Source organism: Hemitrygon akajei, chromosome 14 (genome assembly GCF_048418815.1).
Source record: "Hemitrygon akajei chromosome 14, sHemAka1.3, whole genome shotgun sequence".
NCBI classification, from domain to species: domain Eukaryota; kingdom Metazoa; phylum Chordata; class Chondrichthyes; order Myliobatiformes; family Dasyatidae; genus Hemitrygon; species Hemitrygon akajei.
In genome coordinates this window covers 64,795,707-64,820,518 of record NC_133137.1, presented here as the reverse complement: position 1 = coordinate 64,820,518, position 24,812 = coordinate 64,795,707, and the positions used below count along the sequence as shown (strand labels likewise).

The window sequence follows — 24,812 nt, the reverse complement described above, 5'->3', positions numbered from 1 at the left end:
CCCCCCCCCCCGTTTATCTGCCCCTTGATTCATCTCACCCATCCTTCAATCAGAGAGTGTTCATTGACCTTCCCTCCCCTCATTTCCTGGCTGCCACTTACAGCTGCAGAGAAGTGCACAATGATCTGTTGTATTAGAAATGTTTTTCCTGTGTATGTTATCTAAATTTGAGTGAATAGAGTTAAGTTTCAAAGTTGGCAAGTTATGTTATTCATGACAAAGTAATTGATAGTTGACTATGACAGCCTACAGGGACACATAGATTAGTAAAATTGGCAGATATGTGGCAAGAGTTTATTGCGAGTGAGGATAAAATGATGGATTTCAAGAATAACAAGGCATGGAGGCATAAACTAAATGAAGGTAGGTCAGGAGCAGTTTCACTAATCATTAAGTGAGGAGGGAAAAATTGATCAAGACAATTTAAGAATATATTATATGTTCTTGGCCAGTAAAACAAAGCATTTACTACTAACACATGGACGTTTTCCTAAACGTTTAAAAAGTTGTTGATTAGATAATAACAACTATGCTTCTGGGCACTTCAGTTGAGGAAAGCTGACTCAGTTTTGGAAACTGCAAGATGTTTAATATGATGAAACCAGTGATGAGTTTCTTCATTTCTACATTGGAAATGCTGGGATAGTTTTCTTTGGAGTGAATTAGCTTTGGCAGGTAGCAAACACAGATATTCAAAAATTCAAAGGGGTTTGATAGAGCAAGTAAGGAGAAAATAGTTCCTCTAGCAGGTTGGTTAGCATCCAAATAACTTGGGAGTAATTGGCAAATGTATGGGTGGGGTGGTGGTGGAATGAGAGGGTGATAAATGATTTTGGATACATTTGTGAAGATATGGGAAATATTTTCTGGAAGTGTTTTGCAAGTGTACATGAGCAAGGGCTTGAAGGGCTATGGGGAAAAAGGTAAACTGGGACAAGGGCAAGGGTCTGACACAAGTGGATGGAATAGCATCTCTAGACTTCACAGTTCTGAATTTTGATGTTCAAATCTTCAGCCTAACATCAAGGCAAGGCAGATTTTGGATTTGGTTCTGAAGAGCAGCATTAAAGCAGAAGTAAAAGTTAATAACAATTGGGTTAATTGGGCAAGGTTGTGTTTGAAAATCCTGATTTGTTTTTGTGCAGTAGCCACGAGGATTGATGAAGGTTATGTCATTTGGTATATCTGACATGGGTTTTATCAAGACATTTCATTAAATCCCAGGTATCAAGTTAATCATAAAATATAAAGCTCAAGAGATCCAAGGGTCTGTTTTCTGAGGAAACTGGTGAGTTTAATGATTGTGCTTCAGTCATTGATAATGACAGCCTTCCATTTTCTTTCCTTAGGTGGAAATGAATCAGCTACAGAAAAGTTACAAGTCGCTTGCTGCCCAGATGAATCTTATTTTGTCTAAAAGATTATGGTACATAATGTTGGAACAATTTCTAATGAAGTATGTGTGGAGTGGAAGTGGATTAGTGATGGTGGCGGTGCCCATTATTACGGCAACAGGTTTTGCAGACAATGGTAATGAGGCAGATTTTTGAATCTGATTTAAAATTTTGATTTGTTATTATTAAACAATGACCTCTGACACTTAAAGTCCCAGCTGGAACTCAGCTGTTAGAGGGGTTGCTCTCAAGTACTTCATCTCTAATTATCATGATTCCTTTTAGTTTTGTTAGTTGCAAGAAATTAGTATAGAACAGGCGATTTCAGTTGTTTAAAGCTGCAAATAAAAAGGACTAAGAATGGGCTTGTGTAATTTGGAGATTTGCTCTGAATTACAAGGAGATTTTATTATGTTTTTGCAGTGGAAAAAGTTAATTCTTTTCTGATTTGTTCACAGTAGCCATTGTAATTGGGCTTCCTCTCCAGTAAATGGCATTTTTACATACCTGGTTCACTGACACCTCTTTTTAAACCTTACCAGATCAACCATTCTGGTAATTAACTTGGTCCTCAGTAAACTTCTGCTATTTCAAAATATTGTTTTTTTGCATGTCAATGATTTCTTTTCCTAATATTTTTCAACTTGGTTCACACAAATGCTTGAATTTATTTATTTAATATATTGTTTTTAGTATTAAAGAAGCTCTAGGACTGAACTGAAAATCAAAAAACTCAGCAGGTCAAGCTGCATTTGTGGAAAGAGGAATACAGGTTTCCCCCGCTATCCGAAGGTAGAGTGTTCCTATGAAACCATTTGTAAGCCGACATGTCGTAAAGCGAAGAAGCAATTACCATTAATTTATATGGGAAAATTTTTTGTGCGTTCCCAGACCCAAAAAATAACCTACCAAATCATTCCAAATAACACACAAAACCTCAAATAACACGAACATATAGTAAAAGCTGGAATGAAATGATAAATACACAGCCTATATAAAGTAGAAATATTGTATGTACAGTGTAGTTTCACTTACCAAAATCGAGAGGACAGCGAGCCAAAATCAATTTGGAGAAAAAAAACCGGCATGTACACGCATGCGCACACAGCTGCCCGCACAAGGCTTCACGGTTATGGTAGTCTTTCTTGGGGTAAACACACGTATAAAGCAGGCGTCTTTTTATTGTAAAAGCAAAAATCCTCTTTGGTTAGTGAAAATTGGTACTAATGTAGGTCCTTTGTAACAGCAAGCTGTTGTAAAGCAAACGTTCGAAAATGGGGGCCACTTGTATTCAAAAGACATTGAGTCTGTGATCATTCCTCAGAACAGGGAAATAGAGAGAAGCTAATTACAGTGGGAGAGAAGGTGGAGGAAAATATGCAGAACAAAGAAAATTTGTGTTGGGGAAAGTTGATGTAGTTTAATGATGTTTAATGACAGATCTTTGCTAGTGAGATTGGAAAGTTAATTGTAGAGTAATGTGGGCAAGTTGCAAGTAGGAGCCATGAGCACAGCTTTAAGCTATTTTGTGTGTGTGTCTCATGGTAAGCCGATAAAAGAAAGTTAAGAAAAACTGAGACAACTTGATATAAACACAGAAAATGAAAAATGCTAGAAAGACTAAATAAATTGTTCTTCACTCCTACTGTGCTCTCAATAGAGAATAGCAGTACTGTATGTAATGTGTGGTTTGTGTAATATCTAGAAGAGGTGATCTTGATGTTTTTATGTTCAGTGTAATAATTTTAACTGCTATTTCAGAACCATAGAATCATACAGATCCATCCTGTCAAACACAGAATCTGAACTATACCAGTAATCTTCTTGACCTTCCTCCTTTCCCCATCACCCATTCTTCTAATACTCACCTACTGTACGGGCAGTTCACAGCAATCAGTTAACCTACTAAAGAGTCGGTGTATGTCTTTGGCTCATTGGAGGTGACTGGTGCACCCAGGCAAATAGCTGTATCACTGTGCTTCTGGTAGAGTATTTCAATATTACGATCCATATCCAATCTAGTCCAATCTTCCAGTATGATCTTCAATGCTGGTTTTTGGTGTTTGCGCAAGATTCCTCCATGCACAAAAGAATTATTAATGATAAGGGCATTGACTCTTGCAGAAAAACTTTAACATGGGGTTGGAAATGTCACAGTTGCCTGCTTCTGTTACTTAACAAACCTAAAGGTGTTTGTGTGTACAGTTATTACCTTTGAATTAGAAATATAGAAACTTGAAAGGGATAGAATCCTGCAATAGATAGCAATAGAATCCTGCTTTCTAAATGTTAGGCTTAGATGCCAAACTTTGGACTGGAATCTGATCAGTTTTACACCTAGGATTTATATGCATTGTTTCTCAACCAAAATGCTTTGTATCAACAACAGACTTGTTAGAACTGAACCCAGATCCACCAAAGTGGTATTTATTTGATGATCTGCTGTGTTAACATAAATAAGTTCCTTTTTTTAAAAATGTTTTATAAATTTCATATTGCAACATTTTTTATAATGATTAACACAAAAATGCTGGAGGAACTCAGCAGGTTAGGCAACATCAATGGAAAGGGGAAAAAAAACTGAATGTTTTGGATCGAGGCCCTTCAATTTTTTTCCCCTCTTGTTGTTTTCACTTTAAATTGATGTCCTAAGTGCATTGCCTCAGATCAAGATGGTATATATTAAAATTAATTTTGCTAAATGTGCATCTGTCATGATGTTTAATAGAACATTTAATTTTGTGATTTTTGCCTTGGTTATTTAATACATATCTCTTGGTATTCTGTGAATGCAAACAATTATCAGAATTTATAACTTGAAAGTGAGAATTAATATTCAGCTTGTTTGAGTTTTCTCGTTTCCCTATTTGAAATCAAATTATCCACAAGCTTCAAAAGCACATGACCAGAAGCAAGATACGGTACCCAATTATGATTACTACTTTTAGAATCAAGTATACGTGTGGAGTGTGTATGATTAAAATGCTTTGCTCCATTGAGTATGGTTTAATATGTATAAATACATTTTGTTTTTAAGAGTCAGAAGATGGTCACAAGCAAGTAAGTTTGATTAGTGAACGAACAGAAGCTTTTACCACTGCACGCAATCTGTTGGCTTCTGGAGCAGACGCTATTGAAAGAATTATGTCATCGTACAAAGAGGTATTGTGCAGCACAAAAGTAAAAATGGAATCTAATTCCGTAATGAAATGTAGTGATTTTAAAAAAAATCAAGTGCAGAGGATCACAGCAATGTGGCCCAGAATATTTTTAAGTTGAATTGTGCATTTGAAATATGAAGGCTGTTCGCTTTTCTGATTTCTTGATTCTGCAGTCTCCATATGCGATTAACAAATTCAGCCATATATGGTTGGGTTGTGTGATGAAGCAATTTGTTAAAGCAAAAAAATAAATTAGTAATAATTTAATGGTCATACTAGTTTTAAAAAAAATACAGGGCATTAATGCTACTTTGTAACATTTAGGCTGTTTCCAGGAATTTTTCTTAGAAATATTCTATGTGTAAGACATCCTGTAATATTAGAGAATTCTTAAGGATGAGAATTTGTCACCAATATTGGTAGAAATTTTGTCCAGTGAAATACAGAAATATAAACAATTATCTTGAGTTCCCAGCACAAACTCCTTTTCCTAACCACTAACTTTATTTTATCCTTGACCATTATTTCAGACAGACCAGCTAACACATGTCCATGTCTGCATTCTCTGTCTTATCTTTTCATGCTTTCCTGTCTTTTTGCTTGTGGAAGTAGGTTTGCAAATATCTTGATTTTGAATTTCTTGCCCTTTAATCTTTATCCAAAATCTCTGCATTGTTTGAATTCTAGTGCTTCTTGCATCTCTTATTTTTTTTTAGCTGCTTCATTGATACTCCTGCATATAACAAGTGCTCTTGAATGACTACCGTAGATTCCGGACTACAGAGCGCACCTGATTAAAAGCCGCAGGCTCTAATTTTAGAAAGAAAATCAATTTTGTACTTGTACAAGCCGCACCGGATTTTAAGCCGCAGGTGTCCCACGTTGTAATATGAGATATTTACACAGAAAGATATTACACGTGAGGATTTTTTAACTTGTAATTAAATCCGTATGGTAACATAAACAAATACATATTGCAAATGCTTTTTTTCGAACCGTGCCTGTAACACGGCTACTTTTAAATATACATACGTATCGGTAACACACAAATTACGTTGCGTATACTTTTTTACTGAACAGTGCACGAACAACATTCCAATATCTCCTAACGACTGGTAAAAAAATATGTACTGCAGCCTACCAGGAAAAGTTATTGATCGCCTTTAACTTAAAAGCAGCGTTTTCGCTCGGGTCTAATGCGCTCGCCCCCTCCTTTCCGTTTATCGCAAACCGGTATTTTCCCACGAGACGCGGTGAAACCGGATGTGACGTCATAGCATCCCGGGATGTAGTACAGAAAACAAATATACTTAAAACACTTCTAACTTTAACTAGAAAATACTAACAAATGAATTACTAAGCGAAAATATTATAAACTAAATAACTGCCATAAAGGCAGCACAATGCTTTTCTTCGAGTGTTTTCCATGTTGATGAGGGTGAGTACAAATGACTGATTTACAATAATTTAATTGTGAAAGTGCACTTGATTTATCGTACAATTTCATTGGACCTCTGTGAACTACTCATCAATTTTATTGGTCTACTGTTACGAGGCAAAATGTTTTTGGCGGCATGAAAAAAAACCATGCATTAGCCGCACCGTAGTAAAGGCCGCAGTGTTCAAAGCTGTTCAAAGCGTGGGAAAAAAGTAGCGGCTTATAATCCGGATTCTACGGTAGTTTAATTCTACAGCTGCTCCTTTTAAGTCTTCTGCGGAGCTTGCTCTTTGGCCAAGCTTTTACCGTAGATTCCGGATTTTAAGCCGCTACTTTTTTCCCACATTTTGAACAGCTTTGAACTTTGCGGCCAATAATCCGAAGCGGCTAATGCAAGGTTTTTTTCATGCCGCCTCGTAAACATTTTGCCTCGTAACAGTAGACCAATAAAATTGATGAGTAGTTCACAGAGGTCCAATGAAATTGTACGATAAATCAAGCGCACTTTCACAATTAAATTATTGTAAATCAGTCATTTGTACTCACCCTCATCAACATGGAAAACACTCGAAGCATTGTGCTACCTACCCTACTTAGTTTAAACTATATTTGTTTTCTGTACTACATCGCGGGATGCTATGACGTCACACCCGGTTTCGCGGCGTCTTGTGGGAAAATGCCGTTTGCGATGAAACGGAAAGGAGGGGGGAGCGGATTACGCGAGCGGCTTTGGATCCGAGCGAAATCTGCTTTTAAATGCCGTTTGCGATGAAATGGAAAGGAGGGGGGAGCGGATTACGCGAGCGGCTTTGGATCCGAGCGAACTCTGCTTTTAAATGCCGTTTGCGATGAAACGGAAAGGAGGGGGGGAGCGGATTACGCGAGCGGCTTTGGATCTGAGCGAACTCTGCTTTTAAGTTAAAGGTATCAATAACTTTTCCTGGTAGGCTGCAGTATATATATTTTTTACCAGTCGTTAGGAGATATTGGAATGTTGTTCAGTAAAGAAGTATACGCAACGTATATTTAAAAGTAGCCGCGTACGGGCACGGTTCGAAAAAAAGCATTTGCAATATGTATTTGTTTTTGTTACCATATGGATTTAATTAAAAGTTAAAAAAATCCTCACGTGTAATATCTTTCTGTGTAAATATCTCATATTACAACGTGGGACACCTGCGGCCGAAAATCCGGTGCGGCCTTTACATTTAAAAAAATGATTTTATTTCTAAAATTAGTGCCAGCGGCTTAAAATCAGGTGCGCTCTGTAGTCCGGAATCTACGGTAATTATCTACCCTAATGAGCTTAATGTGTGTTGGTGACAAATTTGACAAGCACTCCTATAAAGTAGTTTATAATGGGAAAATTTATTTATTAAGAGTAAGTGTGAAGATTGATTTATGGCTGATTATTTTGTTAATTATGCCCAAACTTTTCTCCATTTGATGGAACTGCTGCATAAAAGTTAGAATTGGAAACATTGACATTAGTAAATATTCAAATGTACAATGTTTATTCAATAAGGTTTCTCTAATTGTAACGTTGCAGTATCAAAATTGTAAAATTGTTGACAGTTTGTTTCTTTTTGGTTGCTGGCAATTTAAATGTTTGTGGAAAAACAATATGATTAAATGATTTTCTGCTTATAATGCTGTTACTGCATTCTTAAATATTTGTCTGAACATACTGTATAAACATTTAATATCACAAGACGGAGGAGCAGAATTAGGCTATTCAGCCCTTCAAGTCTGCTGCATCATTCCATCATGGATGATCTACTATTCCTCTTACCCCAATTTTCCTGCCTTCTCCCCATAACCTTTACACCCCTACCATCAAGAACCTATCAACTTTTGCTTTACATATACCCAATGACTTGACCTTGACAGCCATCTGTGGCAATGAATTCCACATATTCATCACCCTCTGGCAAAAGAAATTCGTCCCCATTTCTGTTCTAAAGGGATGTCTTTCTATTTGCAGGCTGTGCAGTTTGGTGCTAGTCTCCCCCATTATAGGAAACATCCTCACCACAACCCACTCTATCTGGGCCTTTCAATATTCTAAACTCTAGTGAGTACAAGCTCTGAGCTACCAGTACGCCTCATACATTAACCCTTTCATTCCTGGGATTATTCTCATGAACCTCCTCTGGAATCTCTCCAATGCTAGTGTATCCTTTCTTAGATGAGGGCCCCAAAACTGCTCTCAATACTCCAAGTGTAATCTGACCACTTATGGCTGAGACTGTTTCTGAAACTCAGAAATGCTAAATGTTGTGCCTAATAAAGTGCTCACTGAGTGTTTGTAGTCTGTACTTTAGCCTGTCCTCTTCAAGGTTCAGATATGCTTTTCAGCACACCACTATTGTAGCAAGAGATTATTTCCATTATTTTCGCCTTCCTGCCAGCTTGACCCAGTCTGATCATTCTCCTCTGGCCTCTCATTAGCAAAGCATTTTCACCTATAGAAGTTTGAGATACTCAAACTACCCCGTCTGGCACCAGCAATGATTTCATGGTCGAAGTCACTAAGATCACATATCTTCCCCATTCTGATGCTTGGTCTGAACCTTTTGACTATGTCTGCATCTTTTGTGCATTGAGTTGCTGCTACATGATTGGCTGATAAGATATTTGCATTAATGAGCAGGTGTATCTAGTGGTTACTGAATGTACAATAGTAGCAGTGCTGTATGACCTAATGGTTGGAGTCTGTGGGTGATGTACAAGTGGAGGGTGGGGCAGGGGAAGAAACTGATATTATCATTTTTATTTTATCCAATACATTACTGTGAAAATGGAAAGAAAAATATACATGTTTCATTTAGTCATGAACTCTATCGTTTTGTATCCAAACCAGTCTCGGCCTGTTACGTACCCCGTAACTGGGTCACTTACCAGCAAAGATAGAGAGGTCCGTTGAAGTTTGATGGTACTATTTTTAACAGTATTTATGGATAAAAATACACAAAAATAATTTCAATGCAAACATACAGATAATATATGTCGTCAATACTAAATCTAAAAGCGCGGGTATAATAATAATCAACAAGAAATAGCTCTATCGTTGTCTAGGGGATAATGTATTGTCCGATGGAAATATAAAAGTCACTTTAGTTCATTCAGGCTGCAGCTTTTGGTTGGAGAGAGAGACGGATGTTTAGAACTTGCCCGTTTTCCCTTGTTATGATGTCGATCCTTCGAAATGTCGTCGGTGGTGATCTCTTCTTTAGCTAAGCCGTTTTCCGTGGTAAGGCCTCAATCCCGGGCAACGGGAAAGGACACACGTGGGCCTTCCACCGGCTGTCGCTATTAAATGCTGTCACGGGATTTCTAGCGTTTCTCCTGGTGCCTCTAAAGGGGTTGTTCCCCAGACCTTCTTTTATCCTTACTCACAGGGTTTCAGATGTCAATCAGGTTGGAATGATGCCACCCCTCAACCAGTCCACTTTTGGTCATTCCCTGAGGGCTTCAAATAAATAGTACAGTACTCAATACACAATTCCGTCTCCAAGAGACAATGGCCGTTTCCCGTGGCTTTGTATCGCTGAGGGGCCAGGACATTCCAAACCCCTTGTGGATTCTGTGTCTCTCTCTAATTTCCTGGGTCTCCTGACCTGAATTAATAGCGATCTTGCGATTCTCAAAAGGGAGGGGACTACTTTGTACCCTTCGGCCCCTCAGAGTTGGGGCACAGGCATAACAGGCCCGAAATGTCGACAGCGCTTCTCCCTGTAGATGCTGCCTGGCCTGCTGTGTTCCACCAGCATTTTGTGTGTGTTGTTGTTTGAAATACTCTGTTTAGTTGCTTTTTCTCTTAACTTTCAGATCACTGAATTGGCTGGCTATACTGCTCGAGTGCACAACATGTTTTCGGTTTTTGATGAAGTTCAGAGGGGAATATATAAGAAGTCTACCATCAATCAAGAATTTGAGATGGATTCCAGTAAAGTAACAAAACATGGCTTAAATATTGCAAGTTCTTTGGAACAGAAAGGTAATCAGTTGAGAATGTCTATGACATGCAGATAAAATATTACAAACGAGAAAATCTACAGATGCTGAAAATCTAAGCAGCACCCACAAAATGCTGGAAGAACTCAGCTGGTCAGGCAGCATCCATGGAATAGAGAAAATAGTTGACTTCTTGGGCCAAGACCCTTCATCAGAAAAGATCAAACATTAGTTTTACTTGTGTTCATTGGAATTCTGAAAATAGTAAATAAGAGTATATTGCTATCAAGAAAGACCATTAACAAAATGAAGTCAACTATTTTTCTAAAATCTTAGGAATGCTAACCATTATTATTCAAGGACGTAGAGTATATTCCGAGGAAAATTCCCCAGACTGAAGAGTCTAAGACTAAAAATGGGAGACAAAATTGAGGAAAGGATATGTAAGAATGAAATAAGGAAGTAGCTGGTTATTAAAAAGGAAATGGCTCTTTGGAAATCTCTGCTTCAGAAGCTTGTGGTTTGGTCATTAATTTCATTTTTTTAAAAAAATTAGGTGAACAAATGTTTAGGTATTAGAGGAAGGTTAGCCTTCATTTTGTTGAATGGTGGAGCAAACAGATGGCTTTCTTTTCCAGATTTTTTTTGTTACTTAAATCTTTATTTTTTGTTGAATGATGATGTTCAGCTTGAAACTGCACAGGTAATACTTGACATCTCCATTACCACTGTAATCTAAAATGTCTGTTCTCTTAGTAATTCCAGTTAAGCATTTCTCTTATTGAAAATTATACTATGTGTATTGATCTGTTGAATATGTGCATTTTTAATATAATCAACTTTAATATGCTTGTGCTTTAATGCCTTAATGGACATATTTCACATTGCAGATTTCAACAAATAACTTATTGAAAAAATGTATAGTTTTATAACTCATGTAAGTCAGTAGCACTGGACTGTCCAATTGTATTTGACTGAAGTTTGGCTCTGTATTGCTGAATTTCCTCTTATAAATACTACACTCAATTATACCTTTTTTAAAAAAAAAAGTATTTCAAGGAGTTAAAAATCAAAAAATGTCCACATTCAAAAGAGGGGACAATTGTAATTACGAAAATGTTAGCTTGATGTATATGGTAAAATTACACAATTTGTCTGTTATCTCAGAATACGTTGCACATGTTAAATTAAATCTGCATGTGAAGTAATCAAGACTGCCAAGGCAGACTATAATTTCCTTATTGAATGTCAGCTTTTGGTTAATAATACCTTTATTATATGGATGTGAAGCTTATGAATGTAAACCCCATGTAGATTAGACCGCAGCTTCGTCCAGAATTATCTTTCCAAAAAGTTATGTCATATTCCAATCTTTTTTATACAGTGCAATATTAAATCCTATGGTACTGTTTGAACAGTTGTTGAGTTGTTCCTAATCAAGTTTCTATCTTAATCAAAATAGACAAAATTCCAGTAACTGATCAATTTCTCATCTGCCATGACTTTGGTTCTGTGGCACCTTGAGATTCTGAGAGGCTGTGGCTAGGTGGTTGGTTGTAATGCGGCCCTTTGTCTTTGGCAGTTGCTTTGGTTCCAAGCAGTTACACTAGGGGGAGTGAGAGGATGCTTTGGCTAAATAATCTAAATTCATTTTTCAAATCAACCTATTTAATCATTATGCAAGTGTAGGCTGCACAGCCACATCTCTGAGTATTTGGGCATGGCTCTAAATGTGGCTTTACTAAACTATTTATACCTCAAGGGTGTGCTTCTATAATTTTCTTCATTAAGATTCATCACTGTTGTGCAACAACCAGATCTTAAAAAGATCTCCAATGTTGGTTTTGTGACATGAATGAACTGGCAAGGCTAATTTCTCACATAATTTGCAACTAACTGCACATAATCAGCTTCAACTCAACCAGAGAGGTAAAAGGCTTTTTCCTCTCTGTTAACTGTTAAGTAAAAAGGAAGTTTTGAGAAGTGGTTAGTTTACAATTGAATTTAATGATAATAAATTGATCTATGTTGATTTCTCTTATTTTGCTTTTCGTGATGTGCCCAAGACTGCCAAGGCAGACTAATTTCCCACTGTGAGCTCTGCCAAAAAGAAGTGTTATTTTCTTTAAAAATCAGTTCCAACTCTGATATTTGAAGCCAGGTTGAGAGCTGTTAATTTTGTATAACGTACAGCTATTTACTGGAGAACAATTTTTTTTAAAACCACTGGCTGAAGTAAGGTTCACTAGCTTAGAAATAAACTTAAATATTCCATGTTGATGAAAAAATCACTTTCATCTCATACAGACTGACAGAGAATTTAGCATTTTCAAATAAATTTGTTTTCAGAGAAGTTCCAGTAAGCACACAGGTGCTGGTTCAATGAATAATACTTTTATTTAACCGGAAATTTGATGCGCTATTCATTAAAATTGAACACTTACAGGAGCTTTAGTTTCTTAATTAGTGGATCCTCAGTGCTGTGTTTTGTGGGGAACTGGAGAATATAGAATGTACTTTATTATACCTTAGATGTGGTTAAAGATTAAGGCTTTGTTATTTAAAAGTAGTGAAAGCTAAATATAGTGAATAAATACATATATTCACTTTCAATAAATTCATTTGAAAGATCACTGCTTAAATGCTAAAAGCTTTTTATTGTTAAAGGTAATTTCATATTTTTTTTAAAAGCTTGAGCACCGAGTTAGGATTGTTATTGGTCATCCATTAAGACAGCAAAGTACCATGTTTAATGACTTTCTGTAATGACAATTAATTTTAATAATTTTGCTTTATCTATCAGGTCAAGTTATAGATGTTGATGTAGGAATTATATGTGAAAATGTTCCTATTATTACTCCAAATGGAGATGTTGTTGTTTCCAGACTAAACTTTAAGGTAGGAATTAAATACTTGAATATCATAGATTTTTATGTATCATTGATCAGCTTTAACATTTTTATTGTATATCATTTTAAAACATCCAATGCTACTTGAAGCTGATATGTTTCTTAATAATAAATTTGATTAGCATTGAACTTTTTGATGTTAATTTTCTAATCAATTACTTTTTACAGATTTATTTTTAAGTAGGACTGATAATCCTACTAATGATGATAAGGAAAGTAGAATTATTTGAAAATGAGAATCTGGTCATAATTATTTTTTATGGTTGGTACATTTGATCATCAGTGCTCTGGATTACCAAATGTTTATTGAACCAGAATCCAGTTTAATATCACCGGCATGTGTCGTGAATCTGTTCACTTTGCAGCAGTTTTATAATGTAGTACATAATAATAGGAAAAAAACTGTGAAATACCATTATTGTGTGCATTAAATAAGTAGTGCAAAAATAGAAATAAGAAGTAGTGAGGTAGTGTTCATGGGTTCAATGTCCATTCAGATCGGAAAAGGTTGTTCCTGAATCATTGAGTGTGTGCCTTCAGGCATCTATACCTCCTTCCTAATGGTAGCAATGAGAAAAGGGCATGTTTTGTCCCTAATGTTTTTTTATTATACACCCATTGCAATAAATTCCCTATTTCAGCAGCAATGTTGTGGGCAGAAACTCAGTGGGCAGGAGTGTTTCTCATTGTTCTTGTCCTTGGAAGATGCAGTAGATGAATCTATAGCAAGGTGGAGGTAATGCAAAGGGATGTCATTCCCTCAAATAAATTATTTTCCTATCAATCTGGGTGGAACTCCATAACTATGTTAATGCCCCAGATTAAATGCACCTCAAGATGGTGTTCTTCCAAATAAAGCTGTAAGCTCAGAATTAATGCTGGACTTCATTTCTCTCATTGGCTTTGTGGAACTAGGGAAGGTTCACGATAGAAGTTATTACCTGGAGAATGTCACTTTGAATAATATTTGGTAATATTGGCATGGAGTTGAGCAAAGAATAAAATAACGTACCAGGTTACTGTAAAGACAGTGAGAGACGTATAGGAAATACATTACCCTAATGAATGATGATAATACAGTGGATTCTGTTTAACTGGGACACCGGAACCAGTACTTTGTGGCCCAATTAGCCAATTTTGATGGAAATACTTAAAAAGGTATAAAAAAAGAAAAACTACAATTTATCTGAGCAGCGAATTATGTATTTAAATGAAATACAGAACAAATTGGAACACAGTACTCTAAAACTGTATTAGTTCCTAATTGTTATCAACAAAGGAATTCATCCAGTATACCTGTATGCTGCCGCATTCTTTTGATTGACTGTAAATAGCAAAATCAGTGCAGGTACCTGGTGCGGACAATGTACTTGTAGGAAACTAATGCTAGTTAGAAACTGTTCAGCAACAGTCTCCTGTCCCAATTAAGTGGCATAATGTCTCAAATACACATAGGAAACCTGGCTATTTTCTCGATCTGTTTTTGTTCTTTAAGAGATGTTCCAAATAAGCGGTAGCCCTGATTAACTGATGATCCAATTAACCAGCATCCACTGTAGTACTAATCTAAGATGTACTGTAAAATAAGGCTAACTTTCAAATGGTGATGTTAAAACAGAATTGGAGGGATTGGATGGTAAACCTACCAGGAGAGCAAAGACAATGGTTTCTCTGCTTTTGGTCTTAACCTTTTTGATGAGGAACTGCATTATTTTGAATCTTGTCTGCTTTTGATACTCAGTGATATTTATGCTACTCAGGAAATTAAATAAATTTGTTTAATTTGAAAGGCTGTAATCTGATGTGCACTGGTGTTGCTCATAGAGGTCAAGAATACTATGGAGGTTTGTGAGAAACAGTGAGGAGTAAACAGTGAAAACACTGCTGTCCTTTTGAAGCAGCCAGAAATTTCTGAGTTGCATCTGTTTATTTTTGTTGGCAAGTTTGATAGGGTTGTATGGGGTAGGGGGATTGTTGATTGAGTAGAAATTGTGATTTTTAACACATGGGCCATGTTTGAAAAGGATGGAATAAGAAAATATGCACAAAATTTCAGGAATATCTAAGTCAAGGCAAGGCAGAATTAGATGGTATTCAAAGAGCGGAATTAAGTAGTCTTACTGATGGCACAGACGTGTTTTGTAAAGCTCATTTAGGATCAGATTTAATATCAGTAATCTGGTTGTTTTCCTACAGTTGCTGGGAAGAGAAATATAGCTGGTGGCATTGGAGCAAATAGAGATAGTAGGTACAGATAACAGTTTAAAAGACCATATTTAGATGAACATTTGACCTCCCCATTTCCAGATGAACATTTCTGCCATACGTCATTGTTTTCATATTATCTCTTGTTAAGTGTCTTGCTTTTATCCACCTTAATTATTTATTTCATGGATTCATTTTCTTTTAACAGACTTGTCCGGGAATTGCAGTAGCCTTTGCTTAACCATGATAAGGAGAAAAGGGGTCATTTGATTGTAGATTTATGCCCATAATCTCTCGGCCACATATAGCAAAGCAGTAACTTCAACTCGAGTTATAGGTGCTTGAACCACTGTATCACGGCATCCGTTTTCTCCATGTTACTTATTTCTTGTAACCTGTCATTTTCATTTTTATTTTATTTCCTTTTTTTGCTATTGTGTCTCACTTATGTGATGCTTCATTTGTACCATTTGATCCTTAATGACCATACTGGCATGAAAAAATGAATAGTAATTGCCTTCTGCCTCTGCTTTTTCTTAATCTCTTTAAACAGCATAATTTGGTGACATCAGAAACAGTAACTTCATCAAGTCTATATTAACTTGATAGAACATACTAATTTAATTTCAGAATGGAAGTTGAGGAAGTCATAAAATCTCTGAAGCTAGATTTATATCTGATTTTATTTTCAATCATATTCATCATAAAGAAAAGCTTGCATATTGTGTAATTTATGAGCTTCAATTTGGAAAGCTAACTGATATTTCTTAGTTTTGAAACTGTTTTTCTGAATTGTATAAAAGTGCATTTGTAAAAAAAAATTGAGCAATAATTTACAATTGCTCATCTGAATTTCACTTTGTAGGTTGATGAAGGTATGCATCTCCTTATCACTGGGCCTAATGGATGTGGAAAAAGTTCTTTATTCAGGATATTAAGTGGTCTATGGCCGGTGTATGGAGGGGTATTGTATAAACCTCCTCCGCAACATATGTTTTACATTCCCCAAAGGTGAGTACTTTATTGTCATTGAAACACTTTACCTCTGGATTAAAGTCATCCTTCCAATGTGTTTTTAGGTTTTCTTCACTATGGTCTTGACAATTTGTCACACTTGAATAGGTTGGAAAGATTTTACCCAGCGCAAGACTGCTGAATATTGATGTGTTATGCTTGAAATGTGTAAATGCAATAAAGCACTCAACTAGTTCAGTCCATAGAATATTGACTGAAATCCTTGGTATTGTTTACCAGTGTAAGCAAGATGATCCGTCTGGATGACATCACTCTTTGAGTCCATTTGCCCTGTACTGTCTCTGCCATCTGAGTCTGAATCATGGTCCTATTTGTTCTTTTTTTATATAAATTTTTTTAATTGAATTTTCAAATGGTTACAGAAAGAAAAAAAAATTATCAACCCTTCCCCACCTCCCCTTAACCCCTCCCCCTAACATATCCCTGTAGAAAGAGAAAAAAAAAGTTAGAAAGAATGCCTGGATATCAGAAGATCCCCACATGCTCCATGGAGTTCATAATAGCTTTAGTATATATATTTATTTCTTTCCCCAAATAACCAATAAGTTTATCTTCGGAGAACCTATATATTTAATCCTATCTTTTGTAAATAAGGGCACCAAATTTTCAGAAATATTTCATATTTATCTCTTAAATTATAAGTAATTTTTTTCAAATGGAATGCAGCTAAAAGCTATATCTATTTTCATTTTCTTAATGTATGTTAAAATCCTTTTTCTTTTCACTGGTCAATTAAGCCCATTAACATTAAAACTTTAAAAATTCAGTAAATTAGTCATTATTTTTAACAGGGTTACTCCAGTCTATAGTAATACCTAACGTTTTAACTTTCGTAGTACCTTGGGGAATCTTTTTTAAATTCTCCGTGTTGCTATGTGTCTCTCCCTCCCCCCCCCCCCCCCAATTGTCCAGGCAAAGAAAGAAAGATAAAGAAAAGTAGATTATAAAGAAAAAAATAACAAAATACCCCCCTACTAATGTTGTGAATAAAAAAAAACACAACATTACCCCCCTCCGTTGTACGGGTCATGGCAATCAGCATGATTACACACGTGAATCCCGTAGCAATCGATCCGAAGTTCCCCCAGCTCCCCCATAACATAAAAAAGTATATATAAGAGAAGAAAAAATAATATCACTACTCTCGATTAATATTTCTCAAATTTTTACCTTTCTCCCCCTGTATCATATAATTAAGAATATATTTAAATATTCTTCTGTCCTTAAACATCCATCAACTCCATTCACTGTCCCTGTCTTCATCTTTAATCCGTTTCGCTTTTAAATCTTTGGCTGTGGTTAGCGAATATTTGGGAGTTCTTATGCAAGTTCTTCCGCATCCCGATAATCAGTAAAAGATCTTCTTTTTCCGTCATCCAAAAAAATGATCAGGGTTGCCGGGTGGCGCAATATAAGTTTATAACCCTTTTCCCATAAAACTTTTTTCGCTGGGTTAAATTCCTTCTTTCTCTTCAAGAGGTCATAATTTATATCAGGATAGAAAAGAACTGTTTTCCCTTCTATCATCAATGGCCCGTTTCTCTTTCTGGCACATTGGGCAGCCACCTTCAGGATCTTTTCTTTATCTTGATATCTTAAGCATTTTATCAAGATTGATCGTGGGTTTTGATCAACTTGAGGTCTTGATCTTATGGCTCTGTGAGCCCTTTCAATTTCAATTAACTGGGTTCCTTCTTCCATTTCCAAAATTTCCGGAATCCATTTTTGAAAAAAGATTTTTGGATCCTCTCCCTCTATACCTTCTTTAAGTCCAACAATCTTAATATTATTCTGTCTGCTAAAATTTTCAAGTACATCCACTTTTTCCAACAACCGTTTTCTTTCTGATGTCCAGGCAGAAATATTATTTTCCATTTTATTCACTCTATCAATGGTGTCTCCCGTTGTTTCTTCCAAGTTTTTAATTTTCTTGTCCATTTTGTCTTGTCTTTTCATCATTTTATCAAACATAATCTTCATATTTTTAATATCTTTTTTATTACTTTTACTGCTTTTAATTCATGCATTATTTGCACCAAAGATTTTTTTATGTCTCCAATATCACCTCCAACCTCTTCCTTTTGCTCTTCTTTGTCTCTTCATCTTTGTCTGATTTATCCAGAGAATCTGATTCCACCTCATATTCACTTTCACTTTCAGTTCTGATCATAGCTGGGATTTGTAGTTTGGGTTGCTCGTGTTTGCGCATGCCCCTTCCTTCACGCATGCGCAATTTCTGTTGCTCTTTTTTTTTGGAAGCGGTTGATGTTGCCGCAGTTTCCTGTTCTGTATCGCCGGAGGTAAAATGCACTTGAGCCCGAGGCTCTTTCATGGCTGCCGGCCTTGATTCTTTTCCAACTTGTGTTGTCTTCAAAGTAGTAGTCTTCTTCTGTTTCTGTTTAGGAGACATACCTTAAGACAATCCTGAGTAGTTTATAAGTAATTTTTAAGAAATATTTACTAACTTTTCTTCACTTAAACATTATTTTACTGGTTTTTTACTGGAGAGCTGGATTTCCACGTCTCGATCCTACATCATCACGTGACGTCCCCCCCTCCTATTTGTTCTTGTATCATTTCCACATTTCAGAATTATTTTATAACTTAATTTAAAATTTTCTTTTAATTAAATTGTATAATGGAAGATAAGATAGAGTGCTATTCATTATTGAAAATCAGATTGTACTTAATAACTTGTACAGAATCACACTATTCATTTCAGCCAACAGCTAATGTGTTAATTAAAAGGAAACTGGTTTTCTTGATTCACACTTGAACTACTGGTGAGCCAATGGAGCACTTCTTGAAAAGGTTGTGCAATTTTAGTTACCACTAGCTCTTAAATGATAAGTTTCACAAGTTTGAGAACAAATGATATATTCATATTTTTTAAAATTGTACGGACTCAGGGGCTTACACTTTTGTTCGGATTTAATCGTATCTTCACTATTCTGCTGAAAGCTTTTCCAGCTGTACAATATAGTGAGAAAAATTAGGCTGACTGAAATATTACCATAAACACAAGAGATTCTGTAGATGCTGAAATACACAGAAAATGATGAAGGAACTCAGCAGTCAAGCCAGGTGTATTGAAATGAACACACAGTTGATGTTTCAGGCCAAGACCCTTCACCAGGACCATCTGATTTGTTTCCGTATCTATTCTCTGCAATATTTGACCATATTCTCCAGTTGTTAAGGGAAGATTGGAAGTGTCTCTCAAATTACAGTGATACCATTTTCAGGGGCATTATCTCCATGAATTGTTCTTAGAAGATCTGAGCTGTAGTTTAAAATGGACTGAATTGCATTGTATACCATTGTAACTTGGATACTTCCTTTCTAATCCTGTTCCCTTCCAAATTTTTTGGAAGTAGTTTTCTGTACAGATGATACGTCTTTCATTTTTTTTGCATGTTTGTCCACATTTTTCTAACACAAATGAAGTTAACAATGTATTTCTATCTGGGTTCACAGGCCTTACATGTCTGTTGGAACTCTAAGAGATCAGGTTATCTATCCGGATTCTGTGGAAGACATGCATGAGAAAGGATATACAGATCTCGATCTGGAGCATATTCTCGATATTGTTCACTTGAATCACATAGTACAGAGAGAGGGAGGTATGAGCTTGATTCCAAAAATACATACTTTAATAGAGAGAATTCTGTGAAATATTTGTTAAAATGCATCATTTCAGTTTATTTCCAAATTTACACTTGGATAAAAAGATAAAAAGTTATTTATCTCTACAGTTCTTTTATGATATGATAATTTGTAATTCACCATGTGTTTATATTAAGTTAACTATAACCAGCCAATAAAACTGAACGTCAAGCTGGGTGGTAGTGAATTTTTACCTTGTGCAAAAAATTTTATCTTAAGTAATTCTGAAGCTACACAATGAAATGTTCCTGTAATTAATAGAATCACGTTACATGGATCTGCATTTCATGAATTATATGACATTTCATAACGGTGTGCATTTCAGCTCAATACTTTTAAAACAATGCCAATAACTTCACATTGTGTTTCTCGGAATGATGCATCGCAAAGTGTATGAAGAGTATTAAACAAAATATGACACAGTTACAGGGGAAGAAACTAGAAAAAGTGACGAAAGAGTTTATCAAAGAATTGAGTTTTAGTATCATCTTAAAGGAGAAAAAAAAGCGTAAAATTGTAGGGAAAGAATTACAAAGCTTTCAACTTCCACAGCTGAAAAGAAGACAGAAAAGTAGTGGAGTGAGTAAAAAAAAAGTAATGTGTTATAGGCCAAAATTGTAAGATCACAGATTCAATAGGCTTTTAGGGCTGGAGGTGTTGATGGACACGCAGGAGCAGGCGTTTTTCAGGAATGTGGTATGTGATGTTTTATTATGTAAGTGGAAAAGGCAGGAATGGATAAATAAGAACAACTATGTTAATATTGAGGTTGCCAGAGCTGAAGCAGATGGAATGTAGTGTATGGTCATGCACTTTGGTAGTTGGAATAAAGGTGTAGACCATTTCCTAAACGGAGAAAATTCAGAAATCGAAGGTGCAAAGGGACTTGGGAATCCTCACGCAGGGTAACTAAAGGGTAACTTGCCTAAAGGTTGAATTGGTGAAGTCAAGTGCAATGTTTGCATTCTTTTCAAGAGGACTAGAATACAAAACAAGGATGTGGTGCTGAGGAGACAGGGCAAAGATGCCTTAAAACTATTCACTTTAGGCAGATGAGGCTTGTTGGCAACTCATCCAGAAGGAAAACTCTGATCTCAAACCAACACTGCTTTATGGTTGTACCTAATTAGGAGAAAGGCTTCGAGAGTAAACCCGAAGAGGAAAAATTTAGAGTTGGAGTCCTTAGGGCATCCTGCGTTGAATTCATCCCTGACTGGCAATGCCTTTTACGCTGCTGTGGCCAAACTGTATCAGTCTCTGCCATTCCTTTGGGTTCATCAGATGTGTGGAGAGGGGGAGCTTGCTACATGGGCAAAGGCTTGCTCTCCCTATTGCACTGCCTTGGCTTTGTTTAGACAGCTAGGTCTCAATATCCATTAGTGCTGGGCATACAGTATTGGTCAGACCAGCCTTGGAATCTTGTGAGCTATATTGGGTTTCTTATCGAAGAAAGAATGTATTGACATAGAGAGTCCAGAAGAGGTTTCCAGGAATGAAATGGTTAATGTATGGAGAGCATTTGATGGCTCTGGATCTGCACTCACTAGAGTTTAAAAGAATGAGGGATGATCTCATTGAAACCTATCAAATATTGAAAGGCAAGTGGATAGTGGAGGAATCTTAGACCAGAGGGCACAGTCTCAGAATAAGAGGAAGACAAATGAGGAGGAATTTCTTTAGCCAGAGGGTGGTGAATATTTGGAATTTATTTCCACAGATAGCTGTTAAAGCTAAGTCATTGGATATATTTGAAGCAGAAGTTTGATAGATTCTTGATTAGTAAAGGCGTCAAGGGTTATAGACAGAAGGCAGGAGAATGGCATTGAGAGGGGTAATAAATCAGCCATGATGGTATGGCGGAGCAGACTTGAGGGGCCAAATAGTTGATTCTGCTCCTATGTCTTCTGGCCTTATGAAATTTTGCTCTGATATTGTAGGCTTAAATTTAAGGAGTAAATTAGACTTGGACCAAGTATGGGAAGTGGTGTCTTGAGTGAGTGCTGTTTTAGGCAGGTTAAAGGTTGAGGGGCTCAGCAGAGATTGCCTGAAGTTTAGATGTAGCAAACAGATATGCAGATGAGAGTTTTGTTTACAGATGAGCTATGACAGAGATGGAGCTGTGCTCTGTTACAGATTGGGCAGTTGGCAGTTTCAGTGATAGGACTGATATGTGGGCAAAAATATGGCTTTCCTTTGTAGAAAGGATCATGTCTGCAAATCAACTCAATTTTCTGGGATAATTGAGCAGTTAAGTTTGTGATGGACTCAAATAATAGCTGCAGTCTGCTGACCTAATGTTTTAAACTGGCTGAATAGGGTGATAGGTATGATGGAGTGGCATGATCCAAAGAAGCATTTCAGAAATCATGACATCATTACTGGCAAATACAGTAATTGCAGCTGAGAAAACAGAAAATTGTGGAACTCCAGGGGTAACAGTACAAGAGGGGAAAGAGAAGCCAATGCAGCTAACTTACCTGTTTTTACTTTATTTGGTGGTAATGTAAGAGCAAATTACCACTCAGGTGGACAATGGGGGAGAGATTTGGAAGATGAGGGAATATTTAATTCTGCTTAATTCTGCAATTGGGCTGAGGTGAAAGTAGAGGAATAGTTTACCAAAGTTAGTTTCAAAAGGTTATGTTTTGTGACGTAATGGTGCTGTGGCAATGCAGGAAATCGAATGGATGAGTTTATGTATGGAAAAGGAGGACAAAAGGGCATGGATTCTGGGCACAATATTTTGTGGTGTGAGTAGGGATGATAGTTGGCAACAGAGATTGATGGTACAAGATTGATACAGTTGTCAATGGAGAAAACCATCTGGAATTTCCTGCTCACTAAAGAACATGCAAGTCTTTGGAGCCCAGCTGGCAGCTTCAGTTATACCCCAGCCAAGTTCATAATGATAGTTCAATACAGTAATTACAGGTTGTGGTGAAGCAAATAGATAGGTCACGCATGAGTGTTCTATAATAGTGGGATTGTTGAAGAGGTGTGGATTGAATATTGGGGTATTGGAGAGGGGATTTGGTGCAGTGCACTCATAGACAAGTTCTTGCCTCATCTTGTAGATGTCCCAGTCTGATGCCTTGCTGGAAAGATAATTTTATCCTGAGAATTCCCAATACAGAGCTTTCCCAGAATAGTGTGATCTTTATTCCCCACAATTCTCTAAAAGAAGCACAGAGAATGTCATTCATTGTGCCCCTTGGGTGGTGGAAAATACTGCCTGGTTAGATTTTTTACTGAAAGCACAAGACTCAAAAATGGTTATCATTTTTCACTCACTTGGATTTCCATTTGTTTAACTTGGGGTGAGGGGACAAGCATCTATATGCAGTTGCTTTTGTTTTCATCTATTCCTCCAAGATGAGAATTCAGTCAACCTGAGGATCAGTGGTACACTTATCCTTTGCTTTTAAGCATTATGCCCATGTACATGATTGAAAAGGGGTGTTTGATTGGCTAGCAATACTCCCAAGCGCAGAATCAGGTGAAAGGGGATCTACATTAGAATCCGATCCAAAATACCGTAATTTCTGATATACATGCCAACCCCGAGTATAAGCTGACCCCCTCCCCCATTTTCAAGGTTAAAAATAGTATCTTTATCATGTTACCTTTGTATAAACTGACCCCTTTTGTAGAAGTTTTTGATTTAACCAGAAAAGATCACAAGATCTCACATTCCGGTACTCAGCTTTGTCCGATCTGGAACCTGGAAATTTTGTGAACCAGTACCTGCTAAGAAAACAGGCCTACACTTTGTAGAGCGTTATAGGTGAAATCTTAATAAATAAATCAGGGATGGAAGTTTTGGATTAGGTTCCCAATGTTAAAGAATCCTCTGAAATGTAACCCCCATGAAACCATTTAGCGCCCATCGTAATCTCGTTAAAACATAACACAGGGTGGCAGGATCAGTACATGTACTCAGTATTGAGTTTGCGACCACCATGTACAAAAGATTAAAGCTAATACAATATGATGCTGGCTTCAAGCTGAAGGTTGTTGATTTTGCTAAAGGAACGAATAATTCTGCAGCTGTTAAGAAGTTTAGTGTAAACGAGAAACAAGTGCGAGAGTGGAGGACGCGCTGAGGGAAGTGCCAAAGACGAAATGTGCAAACCACAGGAAAACATGCCAATGACCAGAACTGGAAGAAAAAGTGTTAGAGTTGGGTGAATCACCAGCGATCATCTGGATACGTTGTTACCAGAGAAATGATTCGAGTTCAAGTGTTGAAATGGGCCGAGAAACACCGTGAGGTCAGCGAAAATCTCAAAGCTACGCGAAGTTGGTGCACCCGATTTATGAATAGACGTGATCTTGTGTTGAGACAAAAAACAAGGATTGCTCAGGAGTTGCTTAGTAATCTTGAGAATAAGGTTACGGCCTTCCAATCGTTTGTAATCAAGCATCGATAGGCACATTCTCACCCACTCTCACTGATGGTAACATGGACGAGACACCAATGTTCTTTGATTTTGCTGGCAACCGCACTGTCAATCAGAAGGGGGAGAAAACATTCCTTGTCAAAACAACTGGACACGAGAAGCAACATTTTACTGTCATGTTAACGTGTATGGCTGATGGGACCAAACTACCACCGATGGTGATTTTTAAGAGGAAAACATTCCCAAGGAAAGAAAAATTCCCTAGGGGTGTTGTTTACGTTCAAGAACATGGCTGGATGGACGAAGCAGGTTGCTTGAAGTGGGTTAAAGATGTGTGGCATCGACGTCCTGAAGGTTTCAGGAAGGAAAAGTTGCTACTTGTCTGGGACATGTTCAAAGCTCACTTGTCAGGTGAGACAAAAGCAGCACTGAAAGCTGAAAATATGGACATTGCAGTCATCCCAGGTGGCTTGACGTCCATGTATTCATTTTTCCAAAGTTGGCACCCTCTGTATAAGCTGTCCCCCTAATTTTAGGACCAAAATTTAGGGCCAAATTCTCAGCTTATACACCAGAATTTACAGTAGAACATTTTACAACTTCTGTCTCTTTATTCATGGAAGAAAATGGGGATGATCAGTGCAATT

At 36.9% G+C, this 24,812-nt stretch overlaps 1 protein-coding gene across 2 annotated transcripts in view; it reads left to right on the top strand.

The window, feature by feature from the left end:
* LOC140738646 (ATP-binding cassette sub-family D member 2-like) overlaps positions 1-24,812 on the top strand; it is a 49,338-nt gene that overhangs the window by 9,051 nt on the left and 15,475 nt on the right. The window contains exons 2-7 of one of the 2 annotated variants that reach the window (XM_073066262.1): positions 1,350-1,530; positions 4,432-4,556; positions 9,825-9,993; positions 12,754-12,848; positions 15,930-16,075; positions 19,577-19,722. In XM_073066262.1, the coding sequence (XP_072922363.1) occupies positions 1,350-1,530; positions 4,432-4,556; positions 9,825-9,993; positions 12,754-12,848; positions 15,930-16,075; positions 19,577-19,722 (862 nt within the window). Of the gene's footprint in view, positions 1-1,349; positions 1,531-2,132; positions 2,187-4,431; positions 4,557-9,824; positions 9,994-12,753; positions 12,849-15,929; positions 16,076-19,576; positions 19,723-24,812 lie in introns of those variants that run through there. The other variant, XM_073066263.1, reaches the window with a different exon arrangement.